A 21,203-nucleotide genomic window follows, 5' to 3' on the forward strand; every position below is an offset into this window, starting at 1 on the left:
GCCGAGTATAATAGCCTAACAGGTCAGGTCAGGTCAGGTCATAGGGCTTTAGGCCTTCGTGCACATTCAGAGCAAGCTGTTGTAGCGCACGCCTGTCCTGGGCACAAGAGCAGGCCTTGGCCGGCTCCTCCGTTCAGGACAGGAAAGGTGGGGATGGGAAGGAGGAGGGACCGCCTGCACTGGCAGGTGCGAGGGAGCACCAGCAGCCCGACCGTGGTCGGTAACAGGCGGGGGTGGGGTAATGGTGCTATGGAATTTTGAAGGAGCAAAGAACAATGCCAAAGAGAAAAGGTGTGCAACTTTGAACGGTCGGTCAAAAAAGAAAGATCAAGAGCTAACATAGGTTTTGATTTGAATGAGTCGAGAGTAGCTCGTTAATTAGACCTATATGATGCTGGGATGTCTCCCTAGGTTGCCCATAGGGCCCTTAAAAAGGGCCTGACCGCTTCTGGTCATGGCATGACAACCCAGGAGAGACTCGTGCAATTTGTGTATATACACTGGTAGGTAAGGCGCCGTGTTGTTGTCCCGGGGTTTTGTTGGTCTTGTCTTCTTGAAGGCGTCCTCCTCTTCAGTGTCACCAAGTGCCCAAGTAGTCCACCAACAGCAAGTATTTGGGACTGGGTTAGGGGAGGCCGGTATTCTTTTGCCCGGCTTCCCCTAGGTGCATTGCAGTTGTGTACTCGGAGCCGGTTTTCTTTTGCCCGCACCGGCCTCTGTGGCGTCGTGGTTATGCCATCAGTCTACAGGCTGGTAGGTACTGGGTTCGGATCCCAGTTAAGACATGGGATTTTTAATCCAGATACTGATTCCAAACTCTGAGTGAGTGCTCGTGCAAAAACGGTAAGAGATATTCTGGCAAAATGTGTTAACCTTGAGACCTTTTTTTTTGTACCATGTATTTCCATAATTCTACACACATTAGTTGTAATCCATGCATAGGCGTACGGTCTCCCATTTTTGTAGGGGGGTGGGGGGTGGGGGCTGGGCACTGTTTCTTGCCCGAATTAAACGAAAAATGCCAGAATCTGGATAACATTTATTCATATTAGTATTACTGCCAAACAAAAATCATTTTGGAGCCTGAATGATCAGACCAATAAATGCTTTCAATCACCACTTTATCTATGTAAACCATGGCATTTCATTTTCAGATAAAAAGAAAAAAAAAATCAATCCTTGCTTGTTTAACTTGTTTGTTTTGCTCTCCCCTGCGCGTGCTGTAACCTCACTGTGGTGCAGGGTGTAACATTCTCTTTGAGAATGGCCAATACAGCACAAAATTGAAGTTTTGAGTAAAATTCAGTATCCGTAAAATTCTGTGATATTTGTGTTTTTGCAGTTCTTTACAGTTTTTGTTTAAGTCTTGAATTTTTATATTGATGTTGATCGTCACTTTATTTATTTGCATTACCATAGTTTGACACCCAATAGCCGATGTATTTTTCGTGCTGGGGTGTCGTTAAACATTCATTCATTCATTCGTTTGTTTTGCTCAGTCCAAGTATATTTTTTCAGGTTAGGGTGCAGTACTCTAAATGGATCTTTAAAGGAAGGGACAATTAAGGCATTTGGCCTGGTATGCATTTTCAACGATATATAATGCACATTATTGCTTAATATCAACAAGTATAATTGTATAGTTAATTAATAAAACGGTTAAATGTGACGGCTATTATATATAACGGGCGCAGCCATTCTGTACCATCGCAGTGAGTACGCCCTCTGGTGATATGGTGGTTACATAATACTTAACGCGTAACGTCAGGAATGAGCTTTATAAATAGAGAAACACAATCTACCTGGTTTTTGCGGTATGATAGTCATACATTGCAATGTTCTGTAATAATACACATCCTAGTAAGCCAGCAATAAGTATATCCAGCACGATAAATACTAGTATTATTTTTCAATACAAAATAAAATACCATTGTCAAAGTGGCTACACAACAAGTCGAAATAATTAACAATGTTTTGTCCATGCATTAACCTACGTACTTAGTTAATTCGTCTATGCCGTTAGTTGCTTCTACCTGTGATTCCTGATTGGCAGGTGTGTATTTGATTGGTAACCAGACGAGCCAATTAATCGACGCCATCTAGACACAAAAATACATACTGGTATTGTGGAATATTACCTGTCGCCCCTAAAATGGTAATGGACATGGTTTATTACTGTAAATAGTTCTGTAAAACTATTGATTAAGTAGACTTTTCCATCTAAAACAGAACTGACCAATTACGTAGTCCCAAAGAAAAGAAAATTATCACTTGGGTATCGTGGGTTGTCGTTTTTGCTCCAACGTAACATATCAATAGGCCTAATAGTGTACATTTTTCCTTTGGATTATTTAACAGAGAAAAATACTATAACCCCATTTTGTTCCATTAATGCAACTTGAAATATATTTAGTTAAATAGTTTATTATATTATTACGTCATTTATGCTGTTTTATAAGTCAGGTTGATCAAAGAGAAGTGCCTAGTCGAAAATTACTGCTTTTGTTTACACTGTACATACAGGAGATGGTCAGGAGCCGACGTCACTTCGCCCCAAGCTATCCCACCGGACGTCACAAAAACGAAACAAAATGGCTGTCCCCAGTTAGCAGGAATAATCATGTTTTTTTATTAACGCTAAAATTATGCGTTTTTCATTTGCTAAAGTGTCAGTATGTGTTGGTGGTCCGGGTATGCATCTTTCCAACACATAAGGCTCGTTTGAGTTGACCCTACCTTTAAGACCAAATTTTTGTTCTCGCCTTTGGGTATTTAAATAATTTCTAGTATCCAAAATATGATTTAATGTTACATTAAAGTCTCCACAAATATATATTTTTTTCATTATGAAAATCTTCTCATGAAACCTAGGACTGTCCTCATTTGGTCTATACACACATGTATTTACAAACGTACCTTGTAATAATGTTTATATATAATATCATCCGAGGTGAAAGATCAACATGGGTACCAGTGAGGTACATGATATTCCCGTCAAAACTAGGTCATGGTGACCTAGTTATAATACACAAACCAAAACAATCCCAAGTTGTACTTGAAAACAAGGTTTGATGATCTTATATATGATAAGAAAGTTACGCTCCAGAAATGAAAAGTTTACAGACAACACAATAACATCGTACAACCCATCAAAGATGGGCATCTAGAAATAATTTCGAGTACTACAGATGCCCTTGAATACAGATAAATGTAACAAAATACAAGAATTAACAGTTTTATTCACAGTGAAATATATGCTACGTTGTGGCGAACAAGTAAAGTATTCCTTTGATCCATTCTGCAATTTCACTTCCACCAAGTTTAGATTCTCCAAACACTCTATCAACAAATGAGATTGGCACCTGAAAAAAAAGAGTTTGTTTTGTTTAATGACACCACTAGAGCACATGATTATTAATCATTGGCTACTGGATGTCAAAAGTGGTAATTTTGACGAATAGTCCTAGAGAGGAAACCGGTTACATTTTAACATTCATGGCAAAGGATCTTTTATATGTACCATCCCACAAGCAGGATAGCACACACCACGGCCTTTGATATACTAGTCATAATGCACTGGCTGGAACAAGAAATAGCCCAATGGGTCCACCGATGGGGATCAATCCTGGACCGACTGTGCATGAATCAAACGCTATACCACTGGACTGCAAACGGCCATCAATTGCACAACACATTTTATGAGTACTGTTTCTAAGCTCTGTTCTCCAAATGATGACATTGGGGGATAAAGATGGGAGGCTCCAATATATTTGTTTAAAGGGACATTCCTGAGTTTCCTGCATTGTAAAATGTTTCCGAAAAATAAAATATTTCTACGATTAAAATTACATATTAAATATATTTTCTTGTTTAGAATATCAGTGTCTGTATAATCAATGTTTCTGATTGTCTTAATATTTGTAAGAAGCCCAAACTGGATTTTGTCTTCAACTAATTTCGTACGTACGAAAAAATATATTTTAGGAAATAAAATTAAATTTAACCTAGTACAAATAGTAGAACGATCAGAAATACGTTTAATATACAGCCACTGATATTTTATGCAGAAAAATATATTTGATATGTAATTACAATCATTGAAAAGTCTCTGTTAGTTGATAACATCTTAAAAATTGCAGCAAACTCAGGAATGTCCCTTTAAATGTAAAATATCTTTACGAGCGTATCCCTCCTTCATCTAAAAGTTTCTATTAAAAAATTAATTTTGTAAGGACGAATTAACACTCTCCCCCTATTGTACAGTTTGTTCACTCGTTAAAATATTCATAATATTGTGAATCAACCTGGCCTTTTATTCTTTTAGATTTATGGGCTTTACAGTTTGTACACCCTTGAAGATACATGTTTTAATAACTGTTGACAGCTCCTTATGAAACAAAATTATTTTGTTCTATTGTCAGACACTGAATGCTGTACAGATTGTGTCAGAGCACTTGCCTCCCCGATAGAATATCCAAACTGCCTGGCTCGAATGATCATCTCTATCTGGAAGACGTAGCCCTTCGACTGACACGAGTGAATCAGTCTCTCCAGTACATCTTTCTTGTATAACCTGAAACATAATAACAACATATCAGCAGGAGCAGATCCAGTGGAAACTGCCTGGGTGGTGGTGGGTGGGGGTCAACAAGAGTCATTTCTGCTGTACAAAATCAAAATGAAGTAAATGTATGTTAATTACTTCTCTTAGAATAATTGTTCAACGTTTCAGCAGTTGTCCAGGGGGTTGGGGGGGAGAGAGAGACGTAGCTCAGTGATAAAGTGCCGCCTGATGTGCAGTCACCTTTGGATCGATCCACATTGGTGGTTCACTGGACAATTTCTCATTCTAGCCAGTGCACCATGACTGGAATATCAAAAGTTGTGGAATGTATTATCTCGTCAGTGGGATAGTACATATATACGGTCCCTTGTTACTAATGGAAAACATTTAGCAGGTTTCCTTTCTGAGACAAAATTATCAAATGTTGGACATCCATGATGATTAATTAATCAATGTGCTCTAGTGGTGTCGTTAAACAACTTATAGCAGTTGATAAGCTGTCTACCTCAGGGGAACGTTATTCTCCAATAATGTAAGTAATACCCATCTTAAGAATAGCCGATAAACAGTTCTTCTTAATATGGAAACATTGGACAATTACTGTGACAGAAGTAAGGAACATGTTTACTGTGTACCAATTTAGGATTTTTGTACAGTATATCAAAATAATATAAACACTGAGCACTATAATGATTTCTGGTACCTCACTAATGGGTATACAATAATGTTGTTCCAACAGTGGAATGTAATTCTTCTATAGCATTCAACTGGTAACAGAAAAGAAGTGAATTGCAGTGCAATGTTCGACATCTCGAGCGTTTGCCATGACAAAGGCACGAACATAAATAAGTACACACAAGTAGCTGCTGCTGTTGTTATATTTATAGGCAATGTATTTAAGACACTTAGTTCACCTGTAGTATTATATTTTTCTGAGAAACAGACCTCAATGCAAAATGTTCACTTGATACACAAAAAAATACATCATTGCAATTGTTGTGGAACAGTCACACTTAAATATACAATCTTCCTCTTTCATCACAGAAAAGTAAAAAAGTTATTTTGTTTAACGACACCACTAGAGCACTGATTTATCAATCAACGGCTATTGGATGTTAAACATTTGGTAATTTTGATACATAGTCTTAGAGAGGAAACCTGCTATATTTTTCCATTAGTAGCAAGGGATCTTTTATATGCACCATCCCACTGACAGGATACCACATACCACAGCCTTTGATATACCAGTTGTGGTGCACTGGCTGGAATGAGAAATAGCCCAATGTGCCCTTCAAAGGGCGTCAATCCCAAACTGACCGCGCATCAAGTGAGCACTTTACCACTGGGTTGCATACCACCCAAGGAAAGTTAAAAAAAAAAAAAAAAAAAAAAAAAAAAAAAAAAAAAAAAAAAGATCATTACAGCAGTGATATGAACATAGGGAATATATGCAAGAAATGAAATTTTACCTAAAACTTCCCGTCACGTCAGAAGCCCCAGGTCGCAACAGAACTTGAGTGATGTAATTAGCACCCCGACTGCAAAAACAAAACAAAAATCAAATGAAATATTTACCCTACTAAGAAAAAGAGCACATATGTTTTTAGTAAGGAAATATTTCAGAAAATTAATTAATTAAATGAATGAATGAGATCGTTTCATAGCAGAGAAAGAATAAGGAATGTTTATTTAATAATAGCCCAGCATATTTTAGGTCAGGTCAGGTCATAGGGTTTTACTTGCACATTCAGAACAAGCTGTTGTACATAGCACACGTGCCGGCTCCTCCATCCAGGACAGGAAAAGGACTGGGGTGGACGGAAGAGGGGATCGCCTGCGCTGGCAAGTGCAAGGGTGCACCAGCAGCCAAACCAGAATCGGTAGTGGGCAATTTTGGTGCTATTGAATTTTGAATATTCCATGGGATTAAGTCAAAAAGGAAAGTAGTGCGCAATTTCTTGGAAGGAATTTTGGCTTATTTTTTTAAAGATTCATCAAAAGAAAAAGAAAAAGGGAGCTACATGTTAATTTGATCTTAGTGGGCTGAGAGTGGCTCATATTGGAACCTAGCCTATTGGTGTCCATCGTGGTTGTCCGCTAGCTTTTAGCCCTTAAAAGGGTTTGATCTGTTGAGGGATCATGCTTTTTATTCTTTTTTCCCAGTTCTGACCTTAAAAGAACATGGCCGGTTGGAGGGGCAACTCATAGGAGACTCATTTTTAGAATTTTTTGGGATTAGGTAGAGGTAGTCAGTATTCTTTTGTACGACTCCCTTGGGCACTTTGCAATTGTGTACTTGGAGCCGGTGTTCATTTGCCTGCCTCCTTATTAAGTACAAGGTGCTGGGTCATTATTTTGTGGTTCAGATGCATTGTTATCATTAGTCAATGCATCCTATGTGGTTTGTGTTGCAGTTAATATGCATGCTGTTTGATTGTTATCACTAATTAATTGTTTAGGTTGTACCTACTGCCGTAAGTTCCTAATTATATGAAAACAAATCAACTTCACCCAAAGAAAAGAACTTCCCCTTCCCTTGGATTTAAAGAAATACATGGCGACAGGAAGAATTAGATTAACCTAGCTAGCTATATTTGAAGGGCTTTCATCCTTATGTGTGTAAGTTTTGTTTAAAAAAGTGCCAGGCTTCACTGAAATAGAAAATAATACTTTAACCATGTTTATTAGGTTAGCATATTTTATATCAAAAGCCATTAAGTAGGGTCTCCACAAGTCCAAAATACTGGACTCAAGTACTGGAGGGTCGAACTCGACCTGGACCCGAGTACCCGACAGTTACACTAGATGATGATGGGACTAAGGAATAAAGTAAAATAGCATTATGCATCTCTATTCCAATGCTGGGCGGGACGTAGCCCAGTGGTAAGACGCTCACTTGCTGCGCGGTTGGTCTGGGATCGATCCCCATCGGTGGGCCCATTGTGCTATTTCTCGTTCCAGCCAGTGCACCAAGACTGGTATATCAAAGGCCGTGGTATGTGCTATCCTGTCTGTGGAAGCGTGCATATAAAAGATCCCTTTGCTGTTAATCGAAAAGAGTAGCCCATGAAGTGGCGACAGCGGGTTTCCTGTGTGGTCCTTAACTATATGTCCAACGCCATATAATCCATAAATAAAATGTGTTAAGTGCGTCGTTAAATAAAACATTTCGTTAATTTCCTATTCCAATGCTGAACATGGATGCCAAATCATGCCACTGTACTGCGTTCCATACATTCTCATAGCCCTATAACGTAACCAGCGGCATACATATGGCAAAATGACGTAACAAATAATTAAATGAGAGTGTCCTTCCTTGCATGGGTACTAGAGTCCTGTTTAAAGACTTGAGTCTTACTAGACTCGGCCTGTGCCCGAGTTACTTGAGTACTCATGGAGACCCTACCATTAAGAATATAACATATGGTTATCTTGCCACTTCATCTAAAGAGTACAAGAAGAAAACCTACTCCAACCACACTGGCTACTCATTAAAGGAGGATCTGTTAAATGCATTTCCCTACAACCTTTAATAAGGGCTTCTAGAATTTGTTTTTAATCCACTAGTCATGGGATCAGTGATTAAAAACATTTACTAGCCACGATTCAAAATTTACTAGCCCTACCTTACTTTTAAGTTAATACAATTTTACTAAATAACAGTAATAATCAGATATGTCGTCTGAAGATGAAGACAGAACTTAAAAACATTAAGACTGGGTTTGCGGTGGGGTCAGGATATCCCTATTTATAAAATAGACTTAACTGCAACATTTGACCTTTTTTTTTTTCACTAGCAATAGTAGTTATTTATTTACTAGCCCAAAATTGAATATCACTAGCCATGGTAGTGGGACTGCCATAATCTAGAAGCCCTGCTTTAACATCTGTGACTTATTCTGTAACAAGAGACCATTCTGTCATTGTGTTTACGTCCTATTAAACCTGTCCATGGAATGCAGCATGCAGGTATCAACAGGTCAAGTGTTTTAAAATAAACGTATATACCGTTGAGGCTTTCTGAAATATGTTTATTTACAAACCATCAATGTTTAGTAATGTATCTCTGCATATGGTGTAAAGAAGTGCACAATATGTTCACCTGATACATTTTCTCTTGAGATCCCAGCCAAACACTCCTCCATCACCACTGTACCGTGTCCCCAGCACTATGTCGTAGTCTTTCTCGAGCTGCTTTCTGCCAACACAGAGATACACACTTTCACAACGAAAATACATGTAATATTCACAGTTCATATATACTTAGACTAGTATCAGTCATTTTATTTGTTTAAGTTTGCACTTTAAAAATATTTCTCTTAAATATCCACTTGCCACACAGTATGTTAAATTTGTTTTAAGCTTGCTGGTCAAAACAAAACTGATTAAACTCAAATGTTAGAGACTGCATCATCAACTGAACAAACATATATACATTTAGCGCACACCAGTGTGTGATATTGCTCCTGTCATAACAATCACTCTATATCTAACTAGTGTAATATTGGTGTGACATAAGCATGACGTAGATCACTTGCTGACCTAATTCGTAAAAAAAATAACGTGTAGTAGGTCTCAACATCTGCTTACATGTACTTCTGTGTTGTTTGCAGTTGGTTTAAATAAAATACTAAATTAGCTTGGCTGTCTTACCATTCCTGAAACTCATGAACAGTGTTGGTATCTGACTCTCTTTCGCTCATCAGATGCCAAAACTGTTTACTCATTTTATAAATTTGGTATGACAGTCAAGTTCATTTGGTATTCTATATGTATATTAAACCTAATAAATCTAACACTAATGACAGTATTGTATTCTGATGAAATGCAACAAAAGACTACATGTACATGTACATGTTTAGCAAGTGTTTTATGCATAATGCCAGCCATCCACTGTTGCATATATATTGGTCGCTACATTCAGGTGAACAGTGCACGACTGGTATATCAAACGGTATCCCATGGTATGTAATGTTTTGTTTTTTTAAATTCTGTCCTGTCTGTGGGATGTGTCATATAAAAGATCCGTAATGATAAAATGTAGCGGGTAGCGGCGTCCTCTCTAAACTGACTATTGTTTTTGTTGGATGTTTCCTCCCTTCAAAATTACTAAATGTTTGACATCCATTGTAGCCGATGATTACTGCTAATATTATATCAATGTGCTCTGGTGGTGCCATTAAATGAAAACAAACTTTAGGTGGGATTAGTTTTGATACATTCCAGGTGAGGAGTTTGGGGTTTTTAGTTTCATGCACAGGAGTATTCCTTTTGATTTTAGCTGAAATCTTCATAAAAAAACACAACAAAAAAAATCTACTATTTTTGCATGGTAAATTTACATTTGTGATGAATGAATTAAGGTGGTGAATGCACGTTATTTATAGAGTACATGTAAATTTGTGAAAAACAATTAACAATTAAAACATTTTTTTAAATACAAATGTATAAACTAAACTGCCAAATTCACAATTCTTACTGGGCAAATAACAAGAGAATAGTATAAAACTACTTACTTGATCAACTGAGGAATAAATTTTGGCTGAAAAAGAAGTCAACCAAACAATGCTTAATTTTGCTGTTGGATTCACAATGTCAATGATAATTTTTATTGTCAACAAAATAGTTATACAAGATGTAGAGTCAAATCAATCTCTAACAATCATTATGTAATATTACTTTTAGATATTGGGTCACATTTTCAAACATAAGGAACATCATGAGATCTTGTCTATGAGAAATATAAGTATAGCTGTATCTAGCACAAACTGGAGAGGGTGGGGTAAATGTAAAAAAAAAATGAATTGGGGCACAGTATCATAAGATGTTTTCCAGCTAGACAAGTTGAACTGTTACACTGACAAGAAGGCACTTTTAAATTTTAATTTTGTTTTCAAATGACAGTATTGTCTGATAGTAGTTAAGACTGATACTGATATCTAGCAGGTATAACAAGTTTTACCATTGATTTATTGCATTCGAAATACCGGTTAGCACTTGTCTGTTTGTCCCAACAAGTAAAGATTTACTCTGAAAAGTTTAATTTGCCGTAGTGGTTATCTGGTGTACAAGTAAAATGTGGGGTTTTTTCACAAAGCAGTATCAGAATTTTTAGCAACTGTTGTACTTAAACACCCACCCCCCCCCCCCCCCCCCCCCCAAATTTTTTAAAATAAAAATGAGCAATGTCTCATTACAAGCTGTTATACAAATATTGTGGTTTGAGAGTTAAATAAACATGGTCTTGATAACATAATAGTCTTAGCTCATGAATATTTGGAATACCTTGGAGTTGCGACTGAGTTCAAAATTCCCCACTCGGAATGTCTCGGCTGAAGTGAATAATTTATTTGATCGACAAATTATATTTGATACCATTCTTATTTTAAAAAAGAAAAAAAACCCAAAAGTTTATTGTTTTGTTGTTTAAGTTTAAAACGAAATAGTTGCCGGTTTACCACAAATGTGAAAGTTAGTTTTCCTTTGATTTTTGTGAATTACTGATTATATCATCGGTAATGTGATAAAACGAAAACCTGTTAGACGGGTTAATCTAAGATTAAAAACATATTAGTTAACATTTATTATTTTATTATTTAGGAGTAAGTTATATTTACATATATATCTGCAGTGAATTTTATGAAATAAGTTAATTAAAAATAACTTTGTATGACAAAACAAAATTACAATTGATCAACAAACCTGTGAAAAGGCGGGATAAGCCCGATCACGTGGTTTCTTGTTGATTTGTTAAGTCTGAAAATACAAGGCCCCCATTCAACAAAAAATAAAAGTAAAAATATGTCTGGTCTCTCCACAATAGAGGTTTCCATTCCCCACTCTAGATATCATTCCTACGGACCTAAATAAGTGTCTAGTCATGGACAGCCCAGTTCAAACATTTTTTAATGTGTTATTTGTCAGGCTTTGGTAATCACAAACCTAGTTAATATTAAGAGTAAATATTTCTGCTTTTGAAGCAGTGCGATGTACATGTAGTACGTTTTAAAATACATGTATTTAAAGGGTTTTTTAAAATTGTTTTTACCATATTGTGCACATTTGGTGGACAAGTGAATTTTTCTTCTTATTTCTATCACTGATCTACTAACTCTACATGGCAAGGAAAACACTCGCACTTGTGAGTAACTTTTGTTTACAGGCGATTATTTGTTAATAAGTAGTAGCCAACTGGCGAGTATAATGCAAAAACAAAATTTGTATCGATTTCTTTCTTTCTTAAGTGGTCAAATACTAGGGGAATTGCCATATATTTATTTTATAAAATTATATATTAGGTAAAACTGTGGCGAGCGGATGAAGGGATTTGGCTAGTGAATATAAGAAATTTACTAGCCAGCAGCAAGTAAAATAAAACTTCTGCATTGAGCCCTGCAAAATGCAGAATGTTTTAATATTTTAACTACCAGGTGCAACGTCATATTCTAAAAGTGATACCTACCAGGTGCAACACATACTGAAACTGATACCAACCAGGTGCAACACATTCTAAAAGTGATATCTACCAGGTGCAACACATACTGAAACTGATATCTACCAGGTGCAACACATTCTGAAAGTGATATCTACCAGCCGCAACACATTCTGAAACTGATATCTACCAGATGCAACATATTCTAAAACTGATATCTACCAGGTACAACACATTCTGAAACTGGTATCTACCAGGTACAATACATTCTGAAACTGATATCTACCAGGTGCAACACATTCTGAAACTGATATCTACCAGATGCAACACATTCTGAAACTGATATCTACCAGATGCAACATATTCTAAAACTGGTATCTACCAGGTACAACATATTCTAAAACTGATATCTACCAGATGCAACACATTCTGAAACTGATATCTACCAGATGCAACACATTCTGAAACTGATATCTACCAGATGCAACACATTTTAATATTTAAAAAGCAAGCCAACAATACTCAAGTGTACACATTTTGTTTACACTTACATGATGAGACATGTCTGCATCCATGAGGATAATGAAGTTTCCAGTGGCATGTTTTATTCCATGGATATAAGCTGTACCTACAAAACACAGGACCATTTCACTACCAAGAAAGCTGTATTTTATTTATTTCAGTTTTAATCTGAAAAGTGCCTGTGAAACAGTGATATTCTCACATCGGAAACAATGAACAGCTGGATGGAATTTTTTTTTTTTAATTTCAGGGAATGGACAGGCCTTTTGATGGTGGTATTGTCATAATTCTGCCACCATTAACTTTTAAAGATTAATAGTAATAACTTATTATTATTATTATTATTTAATACATATTTTAACAAATAACTCTTCTAACCAAAAATGTTAAGAACATTAATAAGAAGTCTCAACATCAATGAATTAATACATACAGTATTACACTAACGGGTCACTTTAAATCCCCATTAATTTGGGTTTGTGAAAAGTACAGGTAGACCTACATTTGTATTAGAATTAGTAATTAGACAAAAATATATAAATCTTATAAATTAATATCCAATTTATACTATAATGAGGGACAGTGGTGTGGGAGTTATTAAAAATGTTCATAATACTGTAATAAACACCGTATTTCCAGTAATCATATATCTAGAGATATTCTACACCAGATGCAATTTATCCTCATTCTCGATTTAACAAGTTTCGTGAGATTAGACAAATACCAGTTTAAATACAGGTATTTAGTTCACTGCATATAACATATATATTACCAAGTCCAAGCTTCTTTGCTCTTGGTCTTAAAATCTGTAAGAAAGAAACATGATTTTAGTATATATATATAGATATTATTATGAGCTTGTGTGTCATACTGATTTTACAAAATTACAATATTACAAGTACATGTACCTGTACATATATGTATTTATTATGCACATAGTTCAAGATATTCAGGGAAATATAACCAGTATGAGACAGATGTGTCATAATGATTTCACATGCACAACGAATGACGTAATTTAGGGAAGTATCATCATAAATTGTATAGTCGATAATAATTTTACAACATACATATATGTATACATCTGTAATTTACAAAATGTCCATATCCCATAATTAATTGTTTTTGTTTTTGAGAAAGAAACAAAAAAACTGTTTTAGCCACATAGGCTACTCTTAGTCTTACACAACTATATATGGTCATGATGACACTTTGTGTGGAAACAGAAGAAATCTGCTGCTGGGACAGGCTGTTTATAATGATTAGTGCAAATGGATCTGTCATGTAATAGTATGCTCTTGTCCATAGATAGGATAAAAAATACCAGACTTTCATAGTTATCATGATGGTGCACTGGGCGGACTGTGCAAAACTCTAGTGGGTGTATCCACAATGGGAAGTTGACCCAATAACTTGATGCACCTCAGGCAATGAATATAAGCACTGTCACAGTAATAAAAAATGTCCCCCACCCTCTCCTGTAACAAAATCTTTAACAAACCTGTTATTGGCATATACATATTCAATTTGCAAATTAATACAAATAACTGTTATAAAAATGAGGCCTCTGAGAAATTGAAAATTTGTGTAAACCATTAATGGGTGTATACTACCAAATCAAATCCCATAGACGACAATAGTATCATATGTGGCTAAAACTCCTACCTGCAACGTATCAACCGACATAAAAGCCATGGATATAAATACTACCACCCCTTACACTTAAAGTGAATCAGAAAAAAATGGGGGTCAAGCTGCTCGTTTCTGACATAACGGGTAGCGTCTATGACTACCCTAGTTTCGCACAAAATTCGAGTACTTTTTTTTACAGGTACCCCATACATGTTTCAAGCACAAGGCTACTTGACACATTGGTACTAGATGAAATAAAATTGCAAATGTTTTTTCACCCAGATGAAACTATTATTTTTTACAACCAACACACTCACATTTATAACCAATCACACGACTTGTGGTGTTCACTTCTCTATCAAAAGTTGGGTGCACCTCCAACTTTGACCCAGCCGAAAGTTATTTGGTTTAGTACTACCTATACTGATAACATACATTTTTCAAAAAGTGTCCAGCTATGTGTCTTTATGACAACCAGGATCTGATGTATTCTGACATAAACTGACAACCTCACTGAAACTGTTGTTTCTACAGTGCAACCTAATATAATGTACACCTAAAAAAGCATATATATTGCATTAGTTTTGTACAAATGCAATATGTCATATTAAACAACAAAATGTTTTAAAATAAAACTCCTGAAGATATTTACTTTCAGTTGGGTGTGTGTACTCAGGTATATATGTAGAGACAACAAAGATAGTCAGAGTACCTCTACCCCTTTAAAGAATTCCATTAAAACACATGCACCTGATTGACCCCTAGATTATGAAGACCTTAACAGGCACATCAAAGAAATATCAGTATTAAAAAAATACACTATCTGAGGAAGGAAACACAAACATGACTGTACCTGTATGAAGTAATGACTTAATGTCCTGAACATTAGTGTTGGGAGGAAATCCTGTATGCTGGGTGTGGGTGTCTTCAAGTTACCAGGTGTGGGAATTTCAAATCCATCGGCCATGCTGATTTTCATAATGAACCATCAAAACTATTGGCAGCCACCAATATTCCTGACTATATTTTATTTATAGCCTACTGTAGTTGGATGTTTTAATAGTTGTGATATCTGGAATAATCATGCAGCTTTAACACATTTATTTTTGATTAATTACTGAAAAAAACTATTTTTAAATGACAAAATTACCCGAACATCTATTTTCTTGCATTATTTTCTAATCCGGATGAATACAATATGTACATTAGATGTATTCCTACAATCTGTAATCCAGCATTTTATTTAGCTAGTAACATTAGGTAATACAGCTTTAACAATAAAATAAATTATTAACTTAATCCAAGGCAGATAATCAAATCTGAAAAAATTGGTTCTGAATCTAGTATAAACTCAAAATGCTTTTCATGAGAGCTAACTAAGTGATTATTAAGAGAAAAAATTTATCTGGAGATCTAAGTATATGTTTAACAACCTTATTGTTATGTACAAATAAGAACAGAAGGCACAATAGTGACAACAAATGTAATTATGTTTTTGGTAAAGTTTTTCTTCAAATTTACTTTAAATTTAGCATAAAACTACAAATTTGTCTAAAATATAACTTAGCACCCTATAAATATGTCAAAATGACAATAAAAATCAACTTCTTTACAAATTTGAGTTTTCAGAATTTCATACATAAAAAATTAACAATGTTAATGGAAACTAAAGACATTAACCCACTATTGTCACATGCTATTTTTAATATAAAAATAAATTGCTATTAAAATCTTAGTTCAGGTTGCCTATATATAATACCATATTTAAGAGCAGTTGTATATGGCAAGTCAAATACCATGTAAAAAGAAATTATTGAAATCTTTACAGTATGAATTATAGGCCAAAACCAACTTTTCTTTAGTGCTAACTTTGATTCAAACTCCATTCAGAGCCATGTACAGAGATTATTGTCACGGTCAAGGTCATTGTGAACTTGCATGATCGAGTGATGGCTAATTAATCAACCAGTATAGTTTAATTAAATAAAATGACAAAATCATAATATTTTTTATTATGCACTGAATATGTGCTATAGGGTGTATACTACCAAATCAAATCCCATAGACGACAATAGTAACATATGTGGCTAAAACTCCTACCTGTAACGTATCAACCGACATAAACGCCATGGATATAAATACTACCACCCCTTACACTTAAAGTGAATCAGAAAAAAATGGGGTCAAGCTGCTCGTTTCTGAGATAACGGGTAGCGTCTATGACTACCCTAGTTTCGCACAAAATTCGAGTACTTTTTTTTACAGGTACCCCATACATGTTTCAAGCACAAGGCTACTTGACACATTGGTACTAGATGAAATAAAATTGCAATTTTTTTTTCCCCAGATGAAACTATTATTTTTTACAACCAACACACTCACATTTATAACCAATCACACGACTTGTGGTGTTCACTTCTCTATCAAAAGTTGGGTGCACCTCCAACTCTGACCCAGCTGGAAGTTATTTGGTTTAGTACTACCTAATGGGTTACGCAAAAACTAATTCAGGTAACCAATTTCATTTTTAGGTAACTCACCATGAACGTAAATGATGTTATAAATTCAATGCACAAATGAAAAAATGGGTTATGCAAACTGTACTTACAGGAGTGACGTATGAACGAAACTATCGCTCTCACCATTTTCAGAGGCCTGAAAATGAAAATGAATTTTATGTGCATTTACTTATTGATCAATGCAGAAATGAACTCACAATGTGTTCTTCACCATATATTCTCTGAAGCTCTTTAGCAACATCCAGTGTTCCATCTGGGCTGCCATCATCAATGATGATAATTTCAAAGTCATGACCACTGAAATGGATTGAAAACAGTTTGTCTTAACTCATAAATAGTTCAATGATGAGATATTGGCATTTACAAACTTAAGGTATTAACTACTATGACTGCCAAGCCTACTTCAAAGTTTGTACGTCTGTATCGTTAATTATTTCCAGACAGACCCTAGTTTTCAAACACTAAGGCATATTTTTCATATTAGAGCTGTTTATGAACTTAAAAAACCCATACATTTTCGTCAAGTGGATGAGGCCTGTATGTAACCCCTGGGTCCTATGGGCCTGCTACACGACAGTTCACACCTTTGAACTGCTGGTGTACATTCCTTGGCTTTTGAAAAACAAAGGCGAGTGAAAAATCGCACACCTCAAAATGCTTAGGCGAGTGAAAAATCGCACTCATCAAAATGCTAAGGTGAGTGAAGACCAAACATTATTAATTTATAAAATAATTGGTACATGTAAATGCAGAGACCTATGTTGCAAAAATGAACCAATAAACCAATGTTTTCTTCTAATTTTGTGTTGTTTGGTTCATTAGTGTAGTCAGACTTCTTTTCCTTTCAGGAATGGAGTTATATAACTTATAATTTATTAAAAGGTTTCAGTAGTGCTATAGAAATATAATTATGACATACCGGTAACTCATTTGAATAAAGTTACAATACAGTGAAAGAAGAGTCTGTGGCATTAAAACTGGCAAATATCCTTAATAATAGACTAAAACTCAAATTAATAACTGCTACATGTACTTCTCAGACGCACATATGCGTTTTTTAAAATAAGAAAAATAATTTTTTTGGTATTAGAAACAGTCCAGGATGACCAGAAACACTTTGGTTAAATTTTGTTTTTACAGAAATGGATAATTTAAACAATAAAAAAGAAGTAAGGTTTTATTTCAGTGATCATAAAAGGTTTTAATAGTAAAAAATATGCTGTAGTGTTTAAAAGTTAGGGTCTGTGCCTTTAAATCGTGAAAACTTAATCCCGCAAAAACAAAGCATCTTACAGTATTTTTAATGGTATGGTCACAATTATGGACAGTAAAATGAGATTGGATCAAGTAACTATTTTTGCGGAGTTGACTAATCAGTTTTGTGCGAGCTGACCAAGTCACCAACTGCAGTGCAGAGTGCTGGGGTGAGAAGACATTCTCCCTGTAATATAAAACATATATAATATATATATATATATATATATATATATATATTGTATTGACTGTAGTTCTTATTTTTGAAAAGTTTGTCCTAAACCCAAAAACCACTTGTCGGCAAGACTTCCAAACGTTCCAGCATTCAGTTCATTCAATCACCGATTCAGGCTTAGGTTTAGCAGTTTAGGGTGAATCTATCACATTTCGCCCCCAAGGCAGTTCATCCCCAGTTTAACCTGTTTGCCCCATGTACCAGTTAACCCCCAACTGTTTGCCTGTTCACCCCTAACTATTTATCAGTTCGCCCCAAACTTTTATTTAGTCAATTTGCCCCCACCTCCCAATTATTTGTTACTTTTAAACAATTATTGTATTGTTTCTTAGATGCATGTTAATGTGTGTGTGTGTGTGTGTGTGTTTTTTTTTTTAGAGGGTAGGGATTGTTGTCCTTCCACGATTTGGACGGATCATGAGTCAGTCCGGGCACAGATGATATAATCACCAGTTTAATTAAATTATTAATGATATAGACGGCCCCTGTAACTTTGTATAAGGCGAAATCACCCAGTGGGCGATCATGTGACCTACATCAGGCCAAACAAAAAAATAGGTGTGTTTCCGGTCGACCGACCGTCCCTAGTTTTACCTCTCCGACCCTAATTTTTTTTCTCTTAAAGGGACACACCCTAGTTACGTTTATTTGTTAACCATTACGGCGTTGTTTTTCGCTATTAAACCCCATTTTTCACAAATAAAATTGCACTTTACTTACATTTTATTATTTAGAATACACATTTCCATTCACCTGAAGTGCTTTTTGGTAATCCTGATGTTTGTAAAACCACGAAATGCATTTTTTGCATTTTTTTCACAAAACGAGTTGTCGAGAAAAAACCGTTAAGCAAGCGAGGTCCAATCTATTTTTAATGTCACAGACGTTGGTATATCACGTGACCGTTATCATTTTGGTTCGGTTTGTTTTCTCGTGCACGGTTCGCGCAATCAACATCCGATTTGTTGTTGTTCATTTGTGAGATTTTTCTTCACAGTTCGTGAAAATTTTCAGTAACAATAAAGTTCAGACAAGTAAGTGTCTCAATACAAAACATTACAAACCCTTAAAACCAATAATTTTGCTAAGTCTTACGATATCTGGAGAGGGGATACAACCAGGACAGAACAGTTGGAACATGTCCAGGAGAGGTGAAACGAACGCACCCCAAGTCTGTGAAATTTGTCGTGACGTAGTCATTGTTGTGCTTCTACCGGTGACATCAGAATACTAACTTTCAAAATTATTTCAAGCAATTGGGACATGGGGATTCCCATGGTATTTATCGATATAAAACCTGCTTTTTCACTCCATTTGATAAAAGCGTGATCTAAGTGTGTTACAGGTTTGTAGATTAACCAAATTATAATTTATTTTCGCTGGATGGAACTAGGGTGTGCAGCTTTAAACTGAAAAAAAATAAAAGAGGACAACATCACCAAACAAGAGTATTTCGTTCCTTGCACATTGTTTACGTACTTTTATACGATACATTTTGCACATGTAATTCCCTTCCGAAAAACATCGAGAAATTATGGAAAAGCTTTTGTAATAGAGTTCCTTCCCCGAAGTTTAGCTGAATGTGGGTGCTGTCGGATTTCTTTTTGTAGTGTGTGTATTAGTGATTAATATGTAAATTATTTTAAATCAAGTAACTTGAAAATGATCGATGTAAAGGTATTTGACATCAAACATAGGATTGTTGTAGTGTTAGAATGGGAATCTTTGACTACCGTGTGGTGGGCAACGATTGCCAGAAAATTACATAGCTTGGTCTCTGACTGGCTACAGTCAGAGACCAAGCTATGTAGCCAGGGCTGAATATCTATCCAAATGTCTGTCTAGCCCTCTACAGTCAGAGTACTCAGGCTACATTCCGCAATGAAATTTATATCATGATAATGATGAATGTATTGTTAATAAATACTACAATTGTGATTAAAGAAATAACTGCACGATTGCAAATAATCCATTGACGTAGAAGGCTAAACACAATGAATCCATGACGTTTCGGTCCTTGGGGGCGAACTGACCGGATGCGAACTGGCTTGGGGACGAAACGTCTGGTACCCGTTCAGGGTTAGGGTTAGTGATATTAGGCTAGCTGCTCATGCATGCTGGATCGTTCAGAAGTCTTTCCCACTTGTCTTTTTCAAGCAGACACGCGTTAATGTTTACCTTTCAGAAAAGTATTTCATTAAAAGCCATACAATAATCGGAAGATTATCTCGCTCATTATATGTTGGAAGAAGAACCGTGTATTTGTTTTTGGAATCCATATTGGTAAAGTGTAAGGGGGTAATCAGTGTAACTAGATATAAAGCAAAAGTTTACATCCAGAATATTGGACACAGAAGACGAAAGAAGATTAAATTTTAGATAAATAATAATAGGTTTAAAATTTACCTGAGTTTTATTTCGCTAATTTATATATCTTTCAAATTATTGCTTTATTTAATTGTTATGCACTAAATGATCCCATCGTGTACATCAGTTTATGTGCCTCAAATCCATCATAGAATTCGAGTTACATCGGACCACTAAAAATCACACCACATTGAAGCTCGGACACATGATTAAGGACCACACAGATAACCAGAAAGGAAACCCGCTGCCACCACACAGTGGGCTACTCTTTCCGATTACGGTATAACAGCAAGGAATCTTTTCATTACTGTTTTTACAGTGATTCATGAATAGACCTATTTCACATTCCACTGCGCATGTGCCCGTTGCGGGGTAACCCGAGGACGCAAACCGCGAACTCACGTGAGATCTCGCAAAAAGAGACCTGTGGACAAGTTGGGAGGGGTGTGTGTGTGTGTGAGGGTAGGTGGGGTATAGACAAAGGGAGGCCACGCAATAGGGATGTGAATATCTCCATGATTAATTATTCTATCAGTAGGGAACCCGAATTTCTGTCGACATCCAACAAGACTTATTGGAGACATTTGTAAATTATTGCTTATCACGAAATAAAATATATTTGGTTGTTAACGCCCGACAACCATCGGTTCGGATTCGTACACAATAATATCGGATATG

The 21,203-nt window shown here is 35.8% G+C and overlaps 1 protein-coding gene across 2 annotated transcripts; it reads right to left on the bottom strand.

Moving 5' to 3' along the window:
* Window positions 1–3,222: 3,222 nt before the first annotated feature.
* Window positions 3,223–20,457, bottom strand: LOC121389026 (dolichol-phosphate mannosyltransferase subunit 1-like). Of its 2 annotated transcripts, none has more exons than XM_041520620.1 (9): window positions 20,337–20,457; window positions 16,867–16,966; window positions 13,291–13,324; window positions 12,548–12,624; window positions 10,081–10,106; window positions 8,667–8,762; window positions 6,034–6,102; window positions 4,459–4,573; window positions 3,223–3,362 (listed from the first exon to the last, which is right to left on the bottom strand). In XM_041520620.1, exons 1-9 carry the CDS (start codon window positions 20,435–20,437, stop codon window positions 3,258–3,260), a joined length of 723 nt encoding a protein of 240 aa, XP_041376554.1. In that variant the 5' UTR covers window positions 20,438–20,457; the 3' UTR covers window positions 3,223–3,257. The 2 variants fall into 2 exon arrangements, with proteins under 2 accessions (XP_041376554.1, XP_041376555.1); XM_041520621.1 differs by lacking the exon at window positions 20,337–20,457 and adding an exon at window positions 18,879–18,937.
* Between the last annotated feature and the right edge of the window lie 746 nt (window positions 20,458–21,203).

Source organism: Gigantopelta aegis, chromosome 14 (genome assembly GCF_016097555.1).
Source record: "Gigantopelta aegis isolate Gae_Host chromosome 14, Gae_host_genome, whole genome shotgun sequence".
Taxonomy (NCBI): Eukaryota; Metazoa; Mollusca; class Gastropoda; order Neomphalida; family Peltospiridae; genus Gigantopelta; species Gigantopelta aegis.

Bases quoted from the DNA above. Each gene is read 5' to 3' on its own strand.
- LOC121389026 (XM_041520620.1), bottom strand. From the start codon at position 20,437: ATGGATTCCAAAAACAAATACACGGTTCTTCTTCCAACATATAATGAG. The intron at 13,325-16,866 runs GTGAGTTCATTT...TCTTTCTTACAG, and splicing joins TATATGGTGAAGAACACATT to ATTTTAAGACCAAGAGCAAA. The intron at 8,763-10,080 runs GTAAGTAGTTTT...CTGTGTTGGCAG, and splicing joins TTTATTCCTCAGTTGATCAA to AAAGCAGCTCGAGAAAGACT.